The following is a 16,865-nucleotide window of genomic DNA, read 5'->3' as shown; positions in this document are numbered from 1 at the left end:
TTTTTATTTTCTGTTCATTTAAATACAGAAGATGGAAATCTGCATGGTGTCTGTTTAGCATGCTCCAGCTCCCGTTTCCATGTCCACCGCTGACCCCCACCGTGTCAGACTGGACTCACCGCAGCTGCTTGCATTCCTGCAGCATCTGGTCGCCTCCCCTTCCTCTTGTTCCGCTGTGTCCCAGTCCTGCCTGCATGTGTCCCAGTCTTTGTTCCCACTCCTCCGCCATGGTTTGACTTTCACACTAAAAGCCGTTGGTGATACTGATGTAGTTGTTCTCGAGGATGACTCTGTTCTACAGCACATGGAACTGTGAGGTTTAATCTCTGAACGGAACTAGTTGTCGTACAGCATGTGTTTAATCCCTGGTTTACCAGCGCTATCTCTCAGTGCATGCTGGATCATGGGGAAGCTGCTGTGTCAGCGCAGAGAGGTGTGTGTGGTGAACCTGGGAGTGCTGGGTGCTGCACACACTCCTCTTCTCCATGTGTTCCAGCCTGCAGGAGTCTTCACTGCTTCGTTTCTTCTAACCCAGAATGATGCCGTGCTGCTTCTGCTTCTTCTGACTAACACTTTGTTTCACTTCCAGCCGTGCTCTCTCCAGGCTGCTGCTGCGCTCAGAGCACCTGGCTCATCACTAACCTGACAAAAACATGCCTTCATGCATTTTCATTGAAAGAACTGACCACCAACCCTGATGTCAGAGAAATGAAAAGTGCAGAAGGAACCAACGTCCTTCCAGAGTAACGTCTTCACCTTCCTCGTAGCTCATAAGGAACAACCATCCCCTTCTGCACCAGCTTCGTGTCCCGCGCAGGAAAACTAACGTGTGCAGAAAGAATGACGCTGGATTCTGGTGTCATGTGACTAAACATCTCTAACACTGGCCTTCCGTCCCGTACCACTCTGTAAATGATAGTAAAGGTAGCAGGCTTATCATCAGGTGACCCAGCAGTCGTTACTCTGGAGGAAGCAGCGCAGCCGACACTCCGCTGCCTCCGCCAGCAGAACAGGTGGTTTATTCTAACGCTACAGCCACCTGAGCAGGGTTAGCCACAGAAAATGGCCTGTGTTGGGTTTTTCTGTGTGTTAATGATCCTGACCCAGAAGACTGATCTCATCTCGACGCCACAATTCACATCTAATGAAAACAGAGATTTAGATGAACTTTCACAAGAGCTGAGCTTAGAGAGAGGCTGAGGTTTAGATCATTTTTACCCTAAAACCACACCATTAAAGCAACTCTAGATATTCTACCATAAAGTTAACATAGAACCAGTGCAGACCCTCGCTGTGGTTTATGCCACAGTGTTTTCTGATCCGTGATCAGTTCCAACAGCAGTCTCGGTTATCAGCTTTACTTTAAAGTCAGACGCGACACTGGAAGGTTTTTAGACTTGTTTAACAGCTGAACACATTAAAATGAATTAAAAAAAAGCTAACTGATGTTAATTGCTTGGTTTTCTGTGTGTAGGGGAACCTAGTGCCCCCAAACTAGAGCTCATGGTTCAGAACGGGGGCAAATCTCTGAAGATCAACTGGGTCAAGCAGGACGACGGAGGTTCTCCCATCAAACATTACCTGGTCAGATACAAGGCTGTGAGTATGCTGGGCAGGGGCGTACCCTGCTGCTACTTTGCTTTTCTTCCACCTCTTCCAGCCTTTCTGCAGAGATTTGATCAGTTGTTGCCAAGTGGAAGCAGGAAGAGCAGCTCGGCGTCTGCCAACAGCTCCTTCATGCCAGTTTGTTCTCCTGCCTGCAGTTTTTTACCTCCTTTAAATACATAATTATGATGAAGACGTGTTTGCACCAGAAAAGGGGAGCGTGCAGAAAGAGCAGCAGAAAGCTGAAAGGAGCTGCTGGCTTCCCGCCAGCGATGTCTGCACTTTCACTAAACAACCTCGCGTTGGGCCAGAGAGGCTCTTCCATGTGAGACTAGCTAGCCGTAAAGAATCACACTGCTCTCATGTTTCTGAAAGATACTTTTATGTTTTAGATCATTTCAAGTAAAATGTCCTGAAAAACTTTGGGTTCAGGTTCGTTTCTGAAACAATAAACGGAAAAGTTGATTCATCTCGAACCATCCTGTCACTGTCGAGCTGACAGAAAGATCTTCCCACCTGTCCTGCAGAAGCACGTGTCTGCATGGAAACCAGAGCTCCGCCTCCCCCAGGACAGCAGCTACGTGGTGCTGGGCGGCCTGGACTGGAACACAGAGTATGAGGTCCACGTGGTGGCCGAGAACAGAGAGGGCCGATCCGAACCTGGCATCATTTCCTTCAGGACAGCCATGGAGCCCACCACCATCCCAGGTACAAGTCCCATCATCCCGCCTGAGCATTCACACGACAGGAACACCACACAAAGGCTTCCGCCGTGACCAGACTGTTGTTCGCACTTTTCCTTCAGCGCCGACTGCCTCTGAGTGTTGCGCTGGGGGAGGCGTCGGTCTTCCACATGAACATAGGAAGTCTCTGTGTGAAATGAGCACAAACTCTTACGGCACACAACACAGCCTCTCATGTAAAACCTGACAACTCCAGCATGGTCTGCGTGTGAGGGACGGGCATCTGCAGCCTCGGAGGCCTCCCAGTCCCGACATGTGTTCGCTCTGAACGCCATGTTGCTAGAACTGTAAACATCCTGTTTTTATGACAGTCAGTCCTCAGTGTTCAGTTGCTATGGAAACCACGTTCGCAAAGTTCCCGAACTGTGTTGAGAGCTCGATCTGAGTCTGTGCTGGCAGCTTGCTAGCACATGTTCAGCTCATACAGCATCGTTTCTCCAGCGGATGGACGACAAGCTCAGGCTCGCTAAGTTTCATAAAGTTAATGAAAGACTAATGGATTAATACCAGACTAGTAGATTAATACCAGACTAGTAGATTAATACCAGACTATTAGATTAATACCAGACTAGTAAATTAATAAAAGACTAGTGGATTAATACCAGACTAGTAAATTAATAAAAGACTAGTAGATTAATAAAAGGCTAGTAGATTAATAAAAGACTAGTAGATTAATGAAAGACTAGTGGATTAATAAAAGACTATCAGATTAATAAAAGACTAGTAGATTAATAAAAGACTAGAAGATTAATAAAAGGCTAGTAGATTAATAAAAGGCTATTAGATTAATAAAAGGCTAGTAGATTAATAAAAGACTAGTAGATTAATAAAAGGCTATTAGATTAATAAAAAGGCTATTAGATTAATAAAAGGCTAGTAGATTAATAAAAGACTAGTAGATTAATAAAAGGCTATTAGATTAATAAAAGGCTAGTAGATTAATGAAAGACTAGTAGATTAATAAAAGGCTATTAGATTAATAAAAGGCTATTAGATTAATAAAAGACTAGTAGATTAATAAAAGGCTATTAGATTAATAAAAGGCTATTAGATTAATAAAAGACTAGTAGATTAATAAAAGGCTATTAGATTAATAAAAGACTAGTAGATGAATAAAAGGCTAGTAGATTAATAAAAGACTAGTAGATTAATAAAAGGCTAGTAGATTAATAAAAGGCTAGTAGATTAATAAAAGGCTATTAGATTAATAAAAGACTAGTAGATTAATAAAAGGCTAGTAGATTAATAAAAGACTAGTAGATTAATAAAAGGCTAGTAGATTAATAAAAGGCTATTAGATTAATAAAAGACTAGTAGATTAATAAAAGGCTAGTAGATTAATAAAAGGCTAGTAGATTAATAAAAGGCTATTAGATTAATAAAAGGCTAGTAGATTAATAAAAGACTAGTAGATTAATAAAAGGCTAGTAGATGAATAAAAGGCTAGTAGATTAATAAAAGGCTAGTAGATTAATGAAAGGCTAGTAGATGAATAAAAGGCTATTAGATTAATAAAAGACTAGTAGATTAATAAAAGGCTAGTAGATTAATAAAAGGCTAGTAGATTAATAAAAGGCTAGTAGATGAATAAAAGGCTATTAGATTAATAAAAGGCTAGTAGATTAATAAAAGGCTAGTAGATTAATAAAAGGCTAGTAGATGAATAAAAGGCTAGTAGATTAATAAAAGGCTAGTAGATTAATGAAAGGCTAGTAGATGAATAAAAGGCTATTAGATTAATAAAAGACTAGTAGATTAATAAAAGGCTAGTAGATTAATAAAAGACTATTAGATTAATAAAAGACTAGTAGATTAATAAAAGACTAGTAGATTAATAAAAGGCTATTAGATTAATAAAAGGCTAGTAGATGAATAAAAGGCTAGTAGATTAATAAAAGACTAGTAGATTAATAAAAGGCTAGTAGATTAATAAAAGACTAGTAGATTAATAAAAGGCTAGTAGATTAATAAAAGACTAGTAGATTAATAAAAGGCTAGTAGATTAATAAAAGGCTAGTAGATTAATAAAAGACTAGTAGGTTAATAAAAGGCTATTAGATTAATAAAAGGCTAGTAGATTAATGAAAGACTAGTAGATTAATAAAAGACTAGTAGATTAATAAAAGGCTAGTAGATTAATAAAAGGCTAGTAGATTAATAAAAGGCTATTAGATTAATAAAAGACTAGTAGATTAATAAAAGGCTAGTAGATGAATAAAAGGCTATTAGATTAATAAAAGACTAGTAGATTAATAAAAGGCTATTAGATTAATAAAAGGCTAGTAGATTAATAAAAAGGCTAGTAGATTAATAAAAGACTAGTAGATTAATAAAAGGCTAGTAGATTAATAAAAGACTAGTAGATTAATAAAAGGCTAGTAGATTAATAAAAGACTAGTAGATTAATAAAAGACTAGTAGATTAATAAAAGGCTATTAGATTAATAAAAGGCTATTAGATTAATAAAAGACTAGTAGATTAATAAAAGGCTATTAGATTAATAAAAGGCTAGTAGATTAATAAAAGACTAGTAGATTAATAAAAGGCTAGTAGATTAATAAAAGGCTAGTAGATTAATAAAAGGCTAGTAGATTAATAAAAGACTAGTAGATTAATAAAAGGCTAGTAGATTAATAAAAGGCTAGTAGATTAATAAAAGGCTATTAGATTAATAAAAGACTAGTAGATTAATAAAAGACTAGTAGATTAATAAAAGGCTAGTAGATTAATAAAAGACTAGTAGATTAATAAAAGGCTATTAGGTTAATAAAAGGCTAGTAGATTAATAAAAGACTAGTAGATTAATAAAAGGCTAGTAGATTAATAAAAGGCTAGTAGATTAATAAAAGGCTATTAGATTAATAAAAGACTAGTAGATTAATAAAAGACTAGTAGATTAATAAAAGGCTATTAGATTAATAAAAGGCTAGTAGATTAATAAAAAGGCTAGTAGATTAATAAAAGGCTAGTAGATTAATAAAAGACTAGTAGATTAATAAAAGGCTATTAGATTAATAAAAGGCTAGTAGATTAATAAAAAGGCTAGTAGATTAATAAAAGACTAGTAGATTAATAAAAGGCTATTAGATTAATAAAAGACTAGTAGATTAATAAAAGGCTAGTAGATTAATAAAAGACTAGTAGATTAATAAAAGGCTATTAGATTAATGAAAGGCTAGTAGATTAATAAAAGACTAGTAGATTAATAAAAGGCTATTAGATTAATAAAAGGCTATTAGATTAATAAAAGGCTAGTAGATTAATAAAAGGCTATTAGATTAATAAAAGGCTAGTAGATTAATAAAAGGCTATTAGATTAATAAAAGGCTAGTAGATTAATAAAAGGCTATTAGATTAATAAAAGACTAGTAGATTAATAAAAGGCTATTAGATTAATAAAAGACTAGTAGATTAATAAAAGGCTAGTAGATTAATAAAAGACTAGTAGATTAATAAAAGACTAGTAGATTAATAAAAGGCTATTAGATTAATAAAAGGCTAGTAGATTAATAAAAGGCTAGTAGATTAATAAAAGGCTATTAGATTAATAAAAGACTAGTAGATTAATAAAAGACTAGTAGATTAATAAAAGGCTATTAGATTAATAAAAGGCTAGTAGATTAATAAAAGGCTAGTAGATTAATAAAAGGCTAGTAGATTAATAAAAGGCTAGTAGATTAATAAAAGGCTAGTAGATGAATAAAAGGCTAGTAGATTAATAAAAGGCTAGTAGATTAATAAAAGGCTAGTAGATGAATAAAAGACTAGTAGATTAATAAAAGACTAGTAGATTAATAAAAGACTGATGGGAAGCCGGTCTTCAGCTGTCACCTAGCAGGGCAAGCCTTCCGTTTGCTCGAACACACAAAGCGAGCCACAGAGTCAGCTCGGATGCTTCTCTCGTTAGCTTGTTGCTAACTTTACGTAGCTGAGGTCACACTCGCCCTGTTTTTTGTTTTTTTGTTTTTCCTGGAGGAAGTTCCTGACAGATGATTGGTTGTTGCCTTTAATTCCACGTTTGTTCCATTTGTACTTGATTAGCGCTGAATCTCACATCTCCACACAGAAAGACCTGGAACTTGGCTTGGCAGGCATCTGGTTGATGCTTCCTTCTGGAAGTCCTAACTAACTTCCACCAGGTGTGTGTTAAAGCACACACCTGGTGGAAGTTCCCCCTTGCCCATCCCCACAAATACAGATGACATTTGACCTGCTGAGGAGACTGACTTATAAATACGTTAAAAAGCATGTCACCTTGTTAGAGCTGAAAGAGTAGAAGGTACATGTTTACCTTTACGCATACTAAATACATACAGTTTGACAAGATGGCTTTCTGTGTATTTTTTAGACTAAACATGAGATTAAAATGATTATGTTGACGACTGAACCTTCGGCCCCCTCCCTGCACCTCATCTGCATCGCCACGCTCTGTGCTCATTTCACACGTTTTCCTGTGAACGACCCAGCAGACGCGTTTTCTTATTATCATCATGTTCTCATGACGCTGTTCTGCTGCGAAGCAAACCGTCAGAGGAAAACGAGGTCAAACCTTCACGCTTTTTCAATTTCAAGCGTCTTAGAAGAGATGGTCACGGTCAGCCTTTGCTCCGTGTTGTGTTGTGTTTTAAGTGCACCTTTTACCTCGGGCTGCCTCCCTATCGCACTACACCTGAGCTCCCCAACAGGTCAACTTCCTTTCTTTTTGTCTCACAGACGATTTGTTCCTCTTCCTCCTGACCCCACATTCATTCTTCATTCTCACCTTTACTTTCAGAACTTGCCCCATGTCCTTTTTCTTTTCTGTTGAATCCACCACCCGTTATTTTAACCACAAAGTGAAGAACTGAATGATTCATGCATGGAACGTGCTTTCCACCCGGACTTACTTTACAAACAGCGCACAGTAAAGATATCTTGTCTGCAGGTGGTTGGTGAGTTTTCTAACAGGGTAATCAACTGTTTTAGGTTTGCAGCACTTTACAAGAAAATGCAGATTTTCACAGACAGGTTTTTAGAAAACCTAAACTATCAGCAGCCTGAATGAACCGGATCTGATATGACCCATAAATGTGTGAAATCTACGGCCGTGCACGGCTTCCAGTGCAGCTGGAGTGCAGCTGGAGCTGCCGCTTGCTGATGGAGAGGCAGACAGCGCGAGCAGCTGCAGAGCACGCAGAGGAGGGAATATTCCTCCTCGTCTCAGACCATCACGTTACATGTCAGAAAACAAAAGAAAGATTCTAAAAGCAGACTAAAGTCAGATTGAGGACGACTCCCAGAGTCATTGTGAGGGAAGATTCCTGACCAAGCATTAAAAATCGGATTTGAGCCCCTGAAAAAGAGCACCCTACACACTGAAGAGCTTTAATGCCTAAATCTTTCCTCCAACCTTTAAATTCCCTGAAATGAAGCTGCAAGTCGGTCTCATGAGGTCGTATTCCTGCTAAAGTTAAAAGAGACACAACTCAGCGTTAGATTTCTGTCTTCTTTCTCTTGGTGCACAAGCAGTGCAGCCCAGTGCCTGACTGGCTTCCCACCAGTGAACACTGGAAATCAGATTTGATTCAGAAGCAAGATGAGAGGCACGGCTGCCAAATAGTGAGCTTCTTTGTGCTTCACTTCTTTTTATTTTCTAGCAGAGATACGTAAAAACACGTTCAGTGCAGGTCAGTTTTAATTTAAACTACAGATTTAAACACATATAAAATCTGTAATTCTTCAAGTTTAAGTTCAGCAAATCACAAACGACCAGAAACGGTGGAAAAACAAAGAAAACTGAGGACTTTCAACTCTTTCCCCTTTTTCTGATCATCTGTTCATCTTTGCTTTGTTGACATTTTGTTTCATCCATTGGCTTCGGTTTTTACCTTCCATGCCAGGTTTAGTGGGCCCCACAGTTTTCAGGGTCCTTGGATGACCTGAAGATGAAGTGTGTGGCCTCGCTGGTGGGGACGCAGCCCTGACACTCTTTGCATGGCGCCTCTTCCAGCTAGATTAATATTTTCTGGCTTGTTTTTTTATTCTGTAAAACAAAACCAAAAACTGGAATTGGTGTGAGGAAAGTGCTGCCAGCGCATGGCACGTGAAGAGACTGCTTATTTTCATTTCCATGCACTTTCTGGGCAGCAGCCATGTAGCAGTGGGAGGTTTGGATCACGTCTGAATCTACCAGAGCTGAAGTTCACATGAGCTCAGTCCAACTTGCTCCCCCTTAATTCTCCTCATTATTCTATTTAATTATTTACTCCTTTTTTACTGTGGTGGTGGGGGGTGGGTTGGGGGCTGGGCTCCTTTAGCATTGCCTCCAAGTTGTGTTGTTTTTCTTCACTTCACGGGAAATTAGCGCAGTCTATTTTTAGCTTCAGCATCTGCATTTAATTCCAGCTTTCCTCTCCTGCTCCCACAGCTGTTCTCAGTGAAGCTCTGAGAACAGCTGTTACTTGGTAAATAAACCCGGGTTCCAGACTCTCCCCTGTGTGGAAGCACAGTTGAATCTCAGTTCAGAATGCAATCCCTCAACAGAAGAAAAGGATCATCCCAGTAATTTGGGTGACTCTTTCATTTGGAACATCTGTTGAATCTTCATGTTAAACTTGTTTGTGATTCAGCTTGTGAAGGCTTGACTTGGTGGCAACGTTCAGACACGCAAAGAGAGCTGAGTAGAGATGAACTTACTAAAACTGTCTTCCAAAAGCTTTTAGTCAAACTGACACGGCATGTGGAAGTATCGGCACAAAAGTGGCAGATTCTGTCAGGTGAAACATCCAAATCTCCCCAGCTAAGGTTGCTTTGGCATAAAAAGAAGGAAAAAACTTCAGAGTTTTATAACAGGCACCCATTCATCCATGTGACATCATAACCAGATGCAGTGTTGGATGTGTGCTTTTGCATGGGCCATTCTCCCTCCATGACCAGTGGTGTAAGGATCAATACTTATACATGTGCACATCAACACCCAGCAGCTGTCTCGTGAAGAATGCCGTGTTGTGGACATCGCAGTCCTAAGTGTGGCAAACAAATGTGGACAACACAGTCACTAAATATGTTTTTTTTATTTTTTTTATTAAACTATAAACAATCTAAAACACCATCCTTTCTTTCACCATCTGTAATGTACACCCACCAGCCTCTTTCTCAGCTCCACCTGTTGAATCACACACCCAGCTGCCAATCACACGGCAGCTTGTAGTCGTGGTGAAGACAACCTGCTGGAGTTCAGAATGAGCATCAGGAGAAGAAAAAAAGGAGATTCAAGATTGTTGGTCTGAAGAAGAGAAAATATCCAGCTGTTAAAGTCAAAGAAAAATGGACAGACTGGTTGAAGAAGATAGGAAGGAAACAGGAAGTCAGATAAGCACTGGTTCCATCAAGATCTGCAAAACATCTCTGAACACACAACCCGTCCAGCCTGGAAGCAGATGGTCTCCAGCAGCAGAAGACCACAGTGGGTTCCCTCCTGTCAGTAAGAACAGGAAACTGAGGCTACAATTCCCACAGACTCACCAGAGATTCTCATGGTGATGAGGTGGAACAGGAGATTCTCATGGTGATGAGGTGGAACGGGAGATTCTCATGGTGATGAGGTGGAACAGGAGATTCTCATGGTGATGAGGTGGAACGGGAGATTCTCATGGTGATGTGGTGGAACGGGAGATTCTCATCACGATGAGGTGGAACGGGAGATTCTCATCATGATGAGGTGGAACGGGAGATTCTCATCATGATGTGGTGGAACGGGAGATTCTCATCATGATGAGGTGGTACGGGAGATTCTCATCATGATGTGGTGGAACGGGAGATTCTCATCATGATGTGGTGGAATGGGAGATTCTCATCATGATGAGGTGGAACGGGAGATTCTCATCATGATGAGGTGGAACGGGAGATTCTCATCACGATGAGGTGGAAAGGGAGATTCTCACCAGATGAGGTGGAACGGGAGATTCTCATCACGATGAGGTGGAAAGGGAGATTCTCACCAGATGAGGTGGAACGGGAGATTCTCATCATGATGAGGTGGAACGGGAGATTCTCATGGTGATGTGGTGGAACGGGAGATTCTCATCACGATGAGGTGGAACGGGAGATTCTCATCATGATGAGGTGGAACGGGAGATTCTCATCATGATGTGGTGGAACAGGAGATTCTCATGGTGATGAGGTGGAACGGGAGATTCTCACCATGATGAGGTGGAACAGGAGATTCTCATGGTGATGAGGTGGAACAGGAGATTCTCATCATGATGAGGTGGAACGGGAGATTCTCACCATGATGAGGTGGAACAGGAGATTCTCATGGTGATCAGGTGGAAAGGGAGATTCTCATGGTGATGAGGTGGAACGGGAGATTCTCATCATGATGAGGTGGAACGGGAGATTCTCATGGTGATGAGGTGGAACGGGAGATTCTCATCATGATGAGGTGGAACGGGAGATTCTCATGGTGATGTGGTGGAACGGGAGATTCTCATGGTGATGAGGTGGAACGGGAGATTCTCATCATGATGAGGTGGAACGGGAGATTCTCATGGTGATGAGGTGGAACGGGAGATTCTCACCATGATGAGGTGGAACAGGAGATTCTCATCATGATGTGGTGGAACGGGAGATTCTCATGATGATGTGGTGGAACGGGAGATTCTCATGATGATGAGGTGGAACGGGAGATTCTCATCATGATGTGGTGGAACGGGAGATTCTCATCATGATGAGGTGGAACGGGAGATTCTCATCATAATGAGGTGGAACAGGAGATTCTCATGGTGATGAGGTGGAACGGGAGATTCTCATCATGATGAGGTGGAACGGGAGATTCTCATCATGATGAGGTGGAACGGGAGATTCTCATCATGATGTGGTGGAACGGGAGATTCTCATCATGATGAGGTGGAACGGGAGATTCTCATCATAATGAGGTGGAACGGGAGATTCTCATCATGATGAGGTGGAACGGGAGATTCTCATCATGATGTGGTGGAACGGGAGATTCTCATGGTGATGTGGTGGAACGGGAGATTCTCATCATGATGTGGTGGAACGGGAGATTCTCATCATGATGTGGTGGAACGGGAGATTCTCATCATGATGAGGTGGAACAGGAGATTCTCATGGTGATGAGGTGGAACAGGAGATTCTCATCATGATGTGGTGGAACGGGAGATTCTCATCATGATGAGGTGGAACGGGAGATTCTCATCATAATGAGGTGGAACAGGAGATTCTCATCATGATGAGGTGGAACGGGAGATTCTCATGGTGATGTGGTGGAACAGGAGATTCTCATGGTGATGTGGTGGAACGGGAGATTCTCATCATGATGAGGTGGAACGGGAGATTCTCATGGTGATGTGGTGGAACAGGAGATTCTCATCATGATGTGGTGGAACGGGAGATTCTCATGGTGATGTGGTGGAACAGGAGATTCTCATCATGATGTGGTGGAACGGGAGATTCTCATGGTGATGTGGTGGAACAGGAGATTCTCATCATGATGTGGTGGAACGGGAGATTCTCATCATGATGAGGTGGAACGGGAGATTCTCATCATGATGTGGTGGAACGGGAGATTCTCATGGTGATGTGGTGGAACAGGAGATTCTCATCATGATGTGGTGGAACGGGAGATTCTCATCATGATGAGGTGGAACGGGAGATTCTCATCATGATGTGGTGGAACGGGAGATTCTCATGGTGATGTGGTGGAACAGGAGATTCTCATGGTGATGAGGTGGAACAGGAGATTCTCATCATAATGAGGTGGAACAGGAGATTCTCATCATGATGAGGTGGAACGGGAGATTCTCATCATGATGTGGTGGAACGGGAGATTCTCATCATGATGAGGTGGAACGGGAGATTCTCATGGTGATGTGGTGGAACAGGAGATTCTCATGGTGATGAGGTGGAACAGGAGATTCTCATGGTGATGTGGTGGAACAGGAGATTCTCATGGTGATGTGGTGGAACAGGAGATTCTCATCATGATGTGGTGGAACGGGAGATTCTCATCATGATGTGGTGGAACGGGAGATTCTCATCATGATGTGGTGGAACGGGAGATTCTCATCATGATGTGGTGGAACGGGAGATTCTCATCATGATGAGGTGGAACGGGAGATTCTCATCATGATGAGGTGGAACGGGAGATTCTCATCATGATGTGGTGGAACGGGAGATTCTCATCATGATGTGGTGGAACGGGAGATTCTCATCATGATGTGGTGGAACGGGAGATTCTCATCATGATGAGGTGGAACGGGAGATTCTCATCATGATGAGGTGGAACGGGAGATTCTCATGGTGATGTGGTGGAACAGGAGATTCTCATGGTGATGTGGTGGAACAGGAGATTCTCATCATGATGTGGTGGAACAGGAGATTCTCATCATGATGAGGTGGAACGGGAGATTCTCATCATGATGAGGTGGAACGGGAGATTCTCATTCTCTATGAAGAACGTTTCCATCTTGTTGGATCTATCACACACAGAATTAAAAAAGGGTTCAACCAGGTACTACAGGCTCTGAAGGTGGACCTGATGAAGTGGCCGGTGCGTGTTTGTATATTTTTCTTTTCTTTTTCTTGAATTTAATTATATCTGTACATCACTAAAATGCAACATTAAATTCATGAATTAAAGATATTTCTGATTCCTTCTTGTGATAGGCTGGAAAACATTAAGTACACAAACAACCTAATTTATTTTGTTTTTTCATATCAATCAATACTTCTGATTGGCTCACGCTTTGAAAGACAAGTTTAAATCAAATTACTAAATAAATAAATAAAAACCTTGATGCCACCTTGATGCCCATGTTTTCTGCATTTATAAAATGACTTTTGAGTAATGAGGCAGATAAGTCGATGCATCTCTGGTGTGATGAGTGCGTTACACCACTGGTCATTACTAACGCCCGCTCCTACAGACCGTTGCAGATGTGTTCTTGCATCTTCTGGCGTTGTTGCTGATGTTTACGCTGAACCTGAAAGCAGAGCCGGACTGCCGTGTGATTGAAATGTCTTTCATCCCTCCATCATCTCTCTGTGTACCTTCCATCCGTCCCTGCTGTCAGCCAACTGTCCTCCGCCGTCCTATTCACACCACTTCTTCTTGTTTTGGTCTTCTGACTCAGAGTTTCCGTTTTTGGGGTTATTCTTTGCATTCAGTCTTTAATAATCTTTTGGACTTGTGTTTCTGTATCTCTGACCTATTTTTCTGTCTCTCTCCCTCTTTCCCCTCTCTCCTGCTTCCCTTTGTCCGTGTCCTCTTCCTGTCTTCATGTGTGATCTTCTTGGGCACCTGCGGACCATGACATTATCATACACACAAATTTATTTTTCTGTTTTATTTTTTTACATTTGACCCTTTTTCTTTCTTTTTCATCTCTTTGTCCCATATGATTGCTGTCTCTCCCTGACGGGATATTGATAATTGATCTGCTCTGTTGGTGGATGACCCCAGCCACCCTGGGTTGCCAGTGTGTGTCATACAGTATGGCGACCCTCCTGCTGGCCATGCTGGCTCTGCTCTGGCTCTCATAAACTGATTTCATTAAAGGAGAAAGAGGACAGTCTGAGCCTGTCAAATCTTTGGGTCCAGACTCCTTTGCTTTCTATGCCTTTGACCCTTGTGCAGTCACACACAAGATCGAAACACAAAAAATACTAAGAAAAACAGAAAAGATGAAGAGTGAAGACATTGGTTTCATGATGTTATTACAGGGTGCTCGGTACTTTCATCGTTCTGTGTGAGTTCTCGGTTCTGTTAAAACTTTGTTTCCATCAGTTTTCATGTTTCTGAACAGATTGTGGAGGGAGGAGAGCGGAGGGTTTTTCAGTGGGATCAGCTGGAGGTGGATGAATGTAACAAAAACCCAGTTTGCTGTCTTTGTTGTAGATTAGATTAATAACACATTCATAATGCTTTAGGCTGAGAATAAACTTGCTTTTATTTATATGTTGTCTCGCAAATTTTACGTTTTTTTGAAGAATCATAAATGCAGATCCTCAGAAATTAACTTTACGTCTTTGCAAGCGGCAGCATGTGAGTCAGCCAGAAAGAGGCAGTGTCAGCACTAGTTTGATCTATTTTAAGGTCGCAGGGTTTCTCGCACTGACCAAGCCAGGAGAACCTGTACCAGCTTGCCTGGTTTGGGGTCTTTACGTACAAATCCCCTGCTGGTGGATTTTTCGTCCGCAATCCCAAACTTCGCCATGTCGTCGCCATGTTTCATGTTTCTTTTACATCAGACACATTTGTCAGCATCTGGTAACAAGCGTACTACACAAGCAATGTGGTCACATCTTCACAATAAAGGCGGTTGCTATGGAAACGCCGGCTTAAACAGCAAGTACATTCTCAGCCTGAATGTGACCTGAAAGGGGCGATAGATGGAAAAGCCACCTGCCGTGGTCTCATTATGTTCCACAGTGTTTTCATCACGCCACAAGCATGACCCCAGCGTGGCAAGCTGGCCCACATGTGATCCGGCGTTCATGGCGGCGCTTTGCCGCTGCTCCAGAACTGCCCGGTCACGCATTATGAATGTGTTCACACTGGAAGCTGGAAACAATTGCTGTGCCTAATTTCGGTTTTGTTTTATTTTTTTAATAGAAAAGATGGAAAACAATATTTGCAAAGAAATCTAAGCCCTAGTTTGTGGCTTTATGATTTGCTTTTCCACATGATATGATGCTTTTTTTCCAACATGCATTATGTAACCGCCTCGAAGGTTGAAGGTTGTGCAGAGAAAAAAAATGAATAACTAATCATGTTTTGTGACAAAGTGTACATACTCTTTTCAAACTTATATCAAGAAATCGGCTGTTATCTTAACAATTCATGTTCTCTTTTTACCTGAAAACAGAAAGATCTGGAGCAGCTGTTAAATCACTAAATTTCATTTACAAGAATGTGAAATTATTTTCTGCTCTGAGACTTTTTTATGTGCATATCAGTGTGTTTCCATGTGACCATTGTAGGGTTGGAATAAATTCTTTCTCTTTCACCACAGTAACAGCTTTCTGAGGCTTTAGAGACTGAACATGTGGAGATAAGTGACACATCGCTGGTTGTTTTGTTCTGTATTGTTTGTTCTGAAAGCTGACTGTGAAGCTGAATTTGGTCCTTATTCCTCTGGAGCTGTAACTAAATGTATTCTGCATCCAGTGTTACATGACTGTTAAACCCAGATGCTGAATGATTAGCAGCTCGCTAGGCTAAACTGTCCACTCTGAACCAAACAGGAACAAATGGTAAACTGTACAGACCATGTGGAGGCTGAATATGCACCTGAAGCTTTAGCTGAGGATGACTAAGCTGATGAAGCATCAGCTGCTAAACTCTGACAGTTTGTTGAACAGATTTTGGTTGTAGCTCACAGATCATCATAGATAATTATTGGCCAGGACCCCTTTGTGTCCCACATGCGCACACTGGACAGCCTTCACTGGGTTTTCTGTCTTTTTGCAGCAAATGAAAGGAAGCATTTCAGCTTATCTTTATGCAGCCTAAGCAGGTAAGTGATGCCCAGACTTAAGTCAGCGAGGACAGAACAGCTCAACGTGGCCGGAAGATGGAAATAAATGAAGCAAACCTGGATTCGAGACGTTGTTGATGAAAAGACCCGGACGTCAGCAAACAGGGATTTAACTGCATGGGGGATTTAAGAAGTGACGGGGAGACGTAAAGAGGAACCTCAGCCCAAAGAAAGTTTCCTGTTTGATGAGACGGCGGCTGCAGGATGCATTCACACGCCACTCGGGTCATTCAGTTCCACGTGCTTTTCCAGAGATGTGATGTGAAGAGCCACATCTGTGTTTTTCTACCAGTCCTCCCCTCTCTGATTGTCTCTGCGCTGCTCAGAGCCAGTTGGACCAGATAGAGAAGGTTTGGTCTGCTGCAGCTAGACCACCAGCTGGGCTACAGACTGGACGTTTCTCTATTTCCTTCTGCTTGCAGGACCCCTGGGATGCCAATTATTAGAAAAGGTAGAAATGAATTTCATCAATTCAGTCGATGACAATGCAGTTTGACAGATTCTGCCTCAGATTTCAAACAAATTCTCTTTGTTGACATTAAAGTCGGATGTCGTTTGAACTTCTGATGGACGAGGAACAGCCTGACTGTAGCGTAGCTACACACCACGCCTGTAGACATCCATTTTTATCACTTCAGGATAAAAGAAATACATTTTGCTGGTGAGAACAAAGCACAAAGAAACAAGAAATGTTTTTTCTAGAGTGTTACCGTATGTTGGATCAATGCAGTCTGATCGCTGAATCAATGTGTTGTTGCACCTGTAAGGTAAACTTCCCAGTCAGCATGTGGATGGTGTTCAGAGAAAGCCCAAAAGATCCAGATCAGCAGATATGAAGCCTGAGACGTAAAGTTTGGTTTTTCAGATCTCATGCATGAAGCAGCCAGGCAAGCCGGTGTCTCTTCGCCGTGTGCTCGTTCGTTTCCGCCACTCGGTGTGGATGTTCGCGTCCCTGCAGCTGCGACACGCGGTGCTCCGG

The 16,865-nt window shown here is 41.5% G+C and overlaps 1 protein-coding gene across 1 annotated transcript in view; it reads left to right on the top strand.

The window, feature by feature from the left end:
* Nucleotides 1–16,865, top strand: part of ncam1a (neural cell adhesion molecule 1a) — a gene marked incomplete at its 3' end in the record, with an annotated part of 306,826 nt that overhangs the window by 270,009 nt on the left and 19,952 nt on the right. Inside the window, 2 exon segments of the mRNA XM_079248256.1 lie at nucleotides 1,475–1,599; nucleotides 2,133–2,313. Coding sequence (XP_079104382.1) covers nucleotides 1,475–1,599; nucleotides 2,133–2,313 — 306 coding nt within the window.

The sequence above is a fragment of the Telmatherina bonti genome, assembly GCF_933228915.1.
Source record: "Telmatherina bonti genome assembly, chromosome: 10".
In the NCBI taxonomy this organism is placed as follows: Eukaryota; Metazoa; Chordata; class Actinopteri; order Atheriniformes; family Telmatherinidae; genus Telmatherina; species Telmatherina bonti.
The sequence above is the reverse complement of the archived record's forward strand: the minus strand, read 5'-3'. Positions and strand labels throughout refer to the sequence as shown.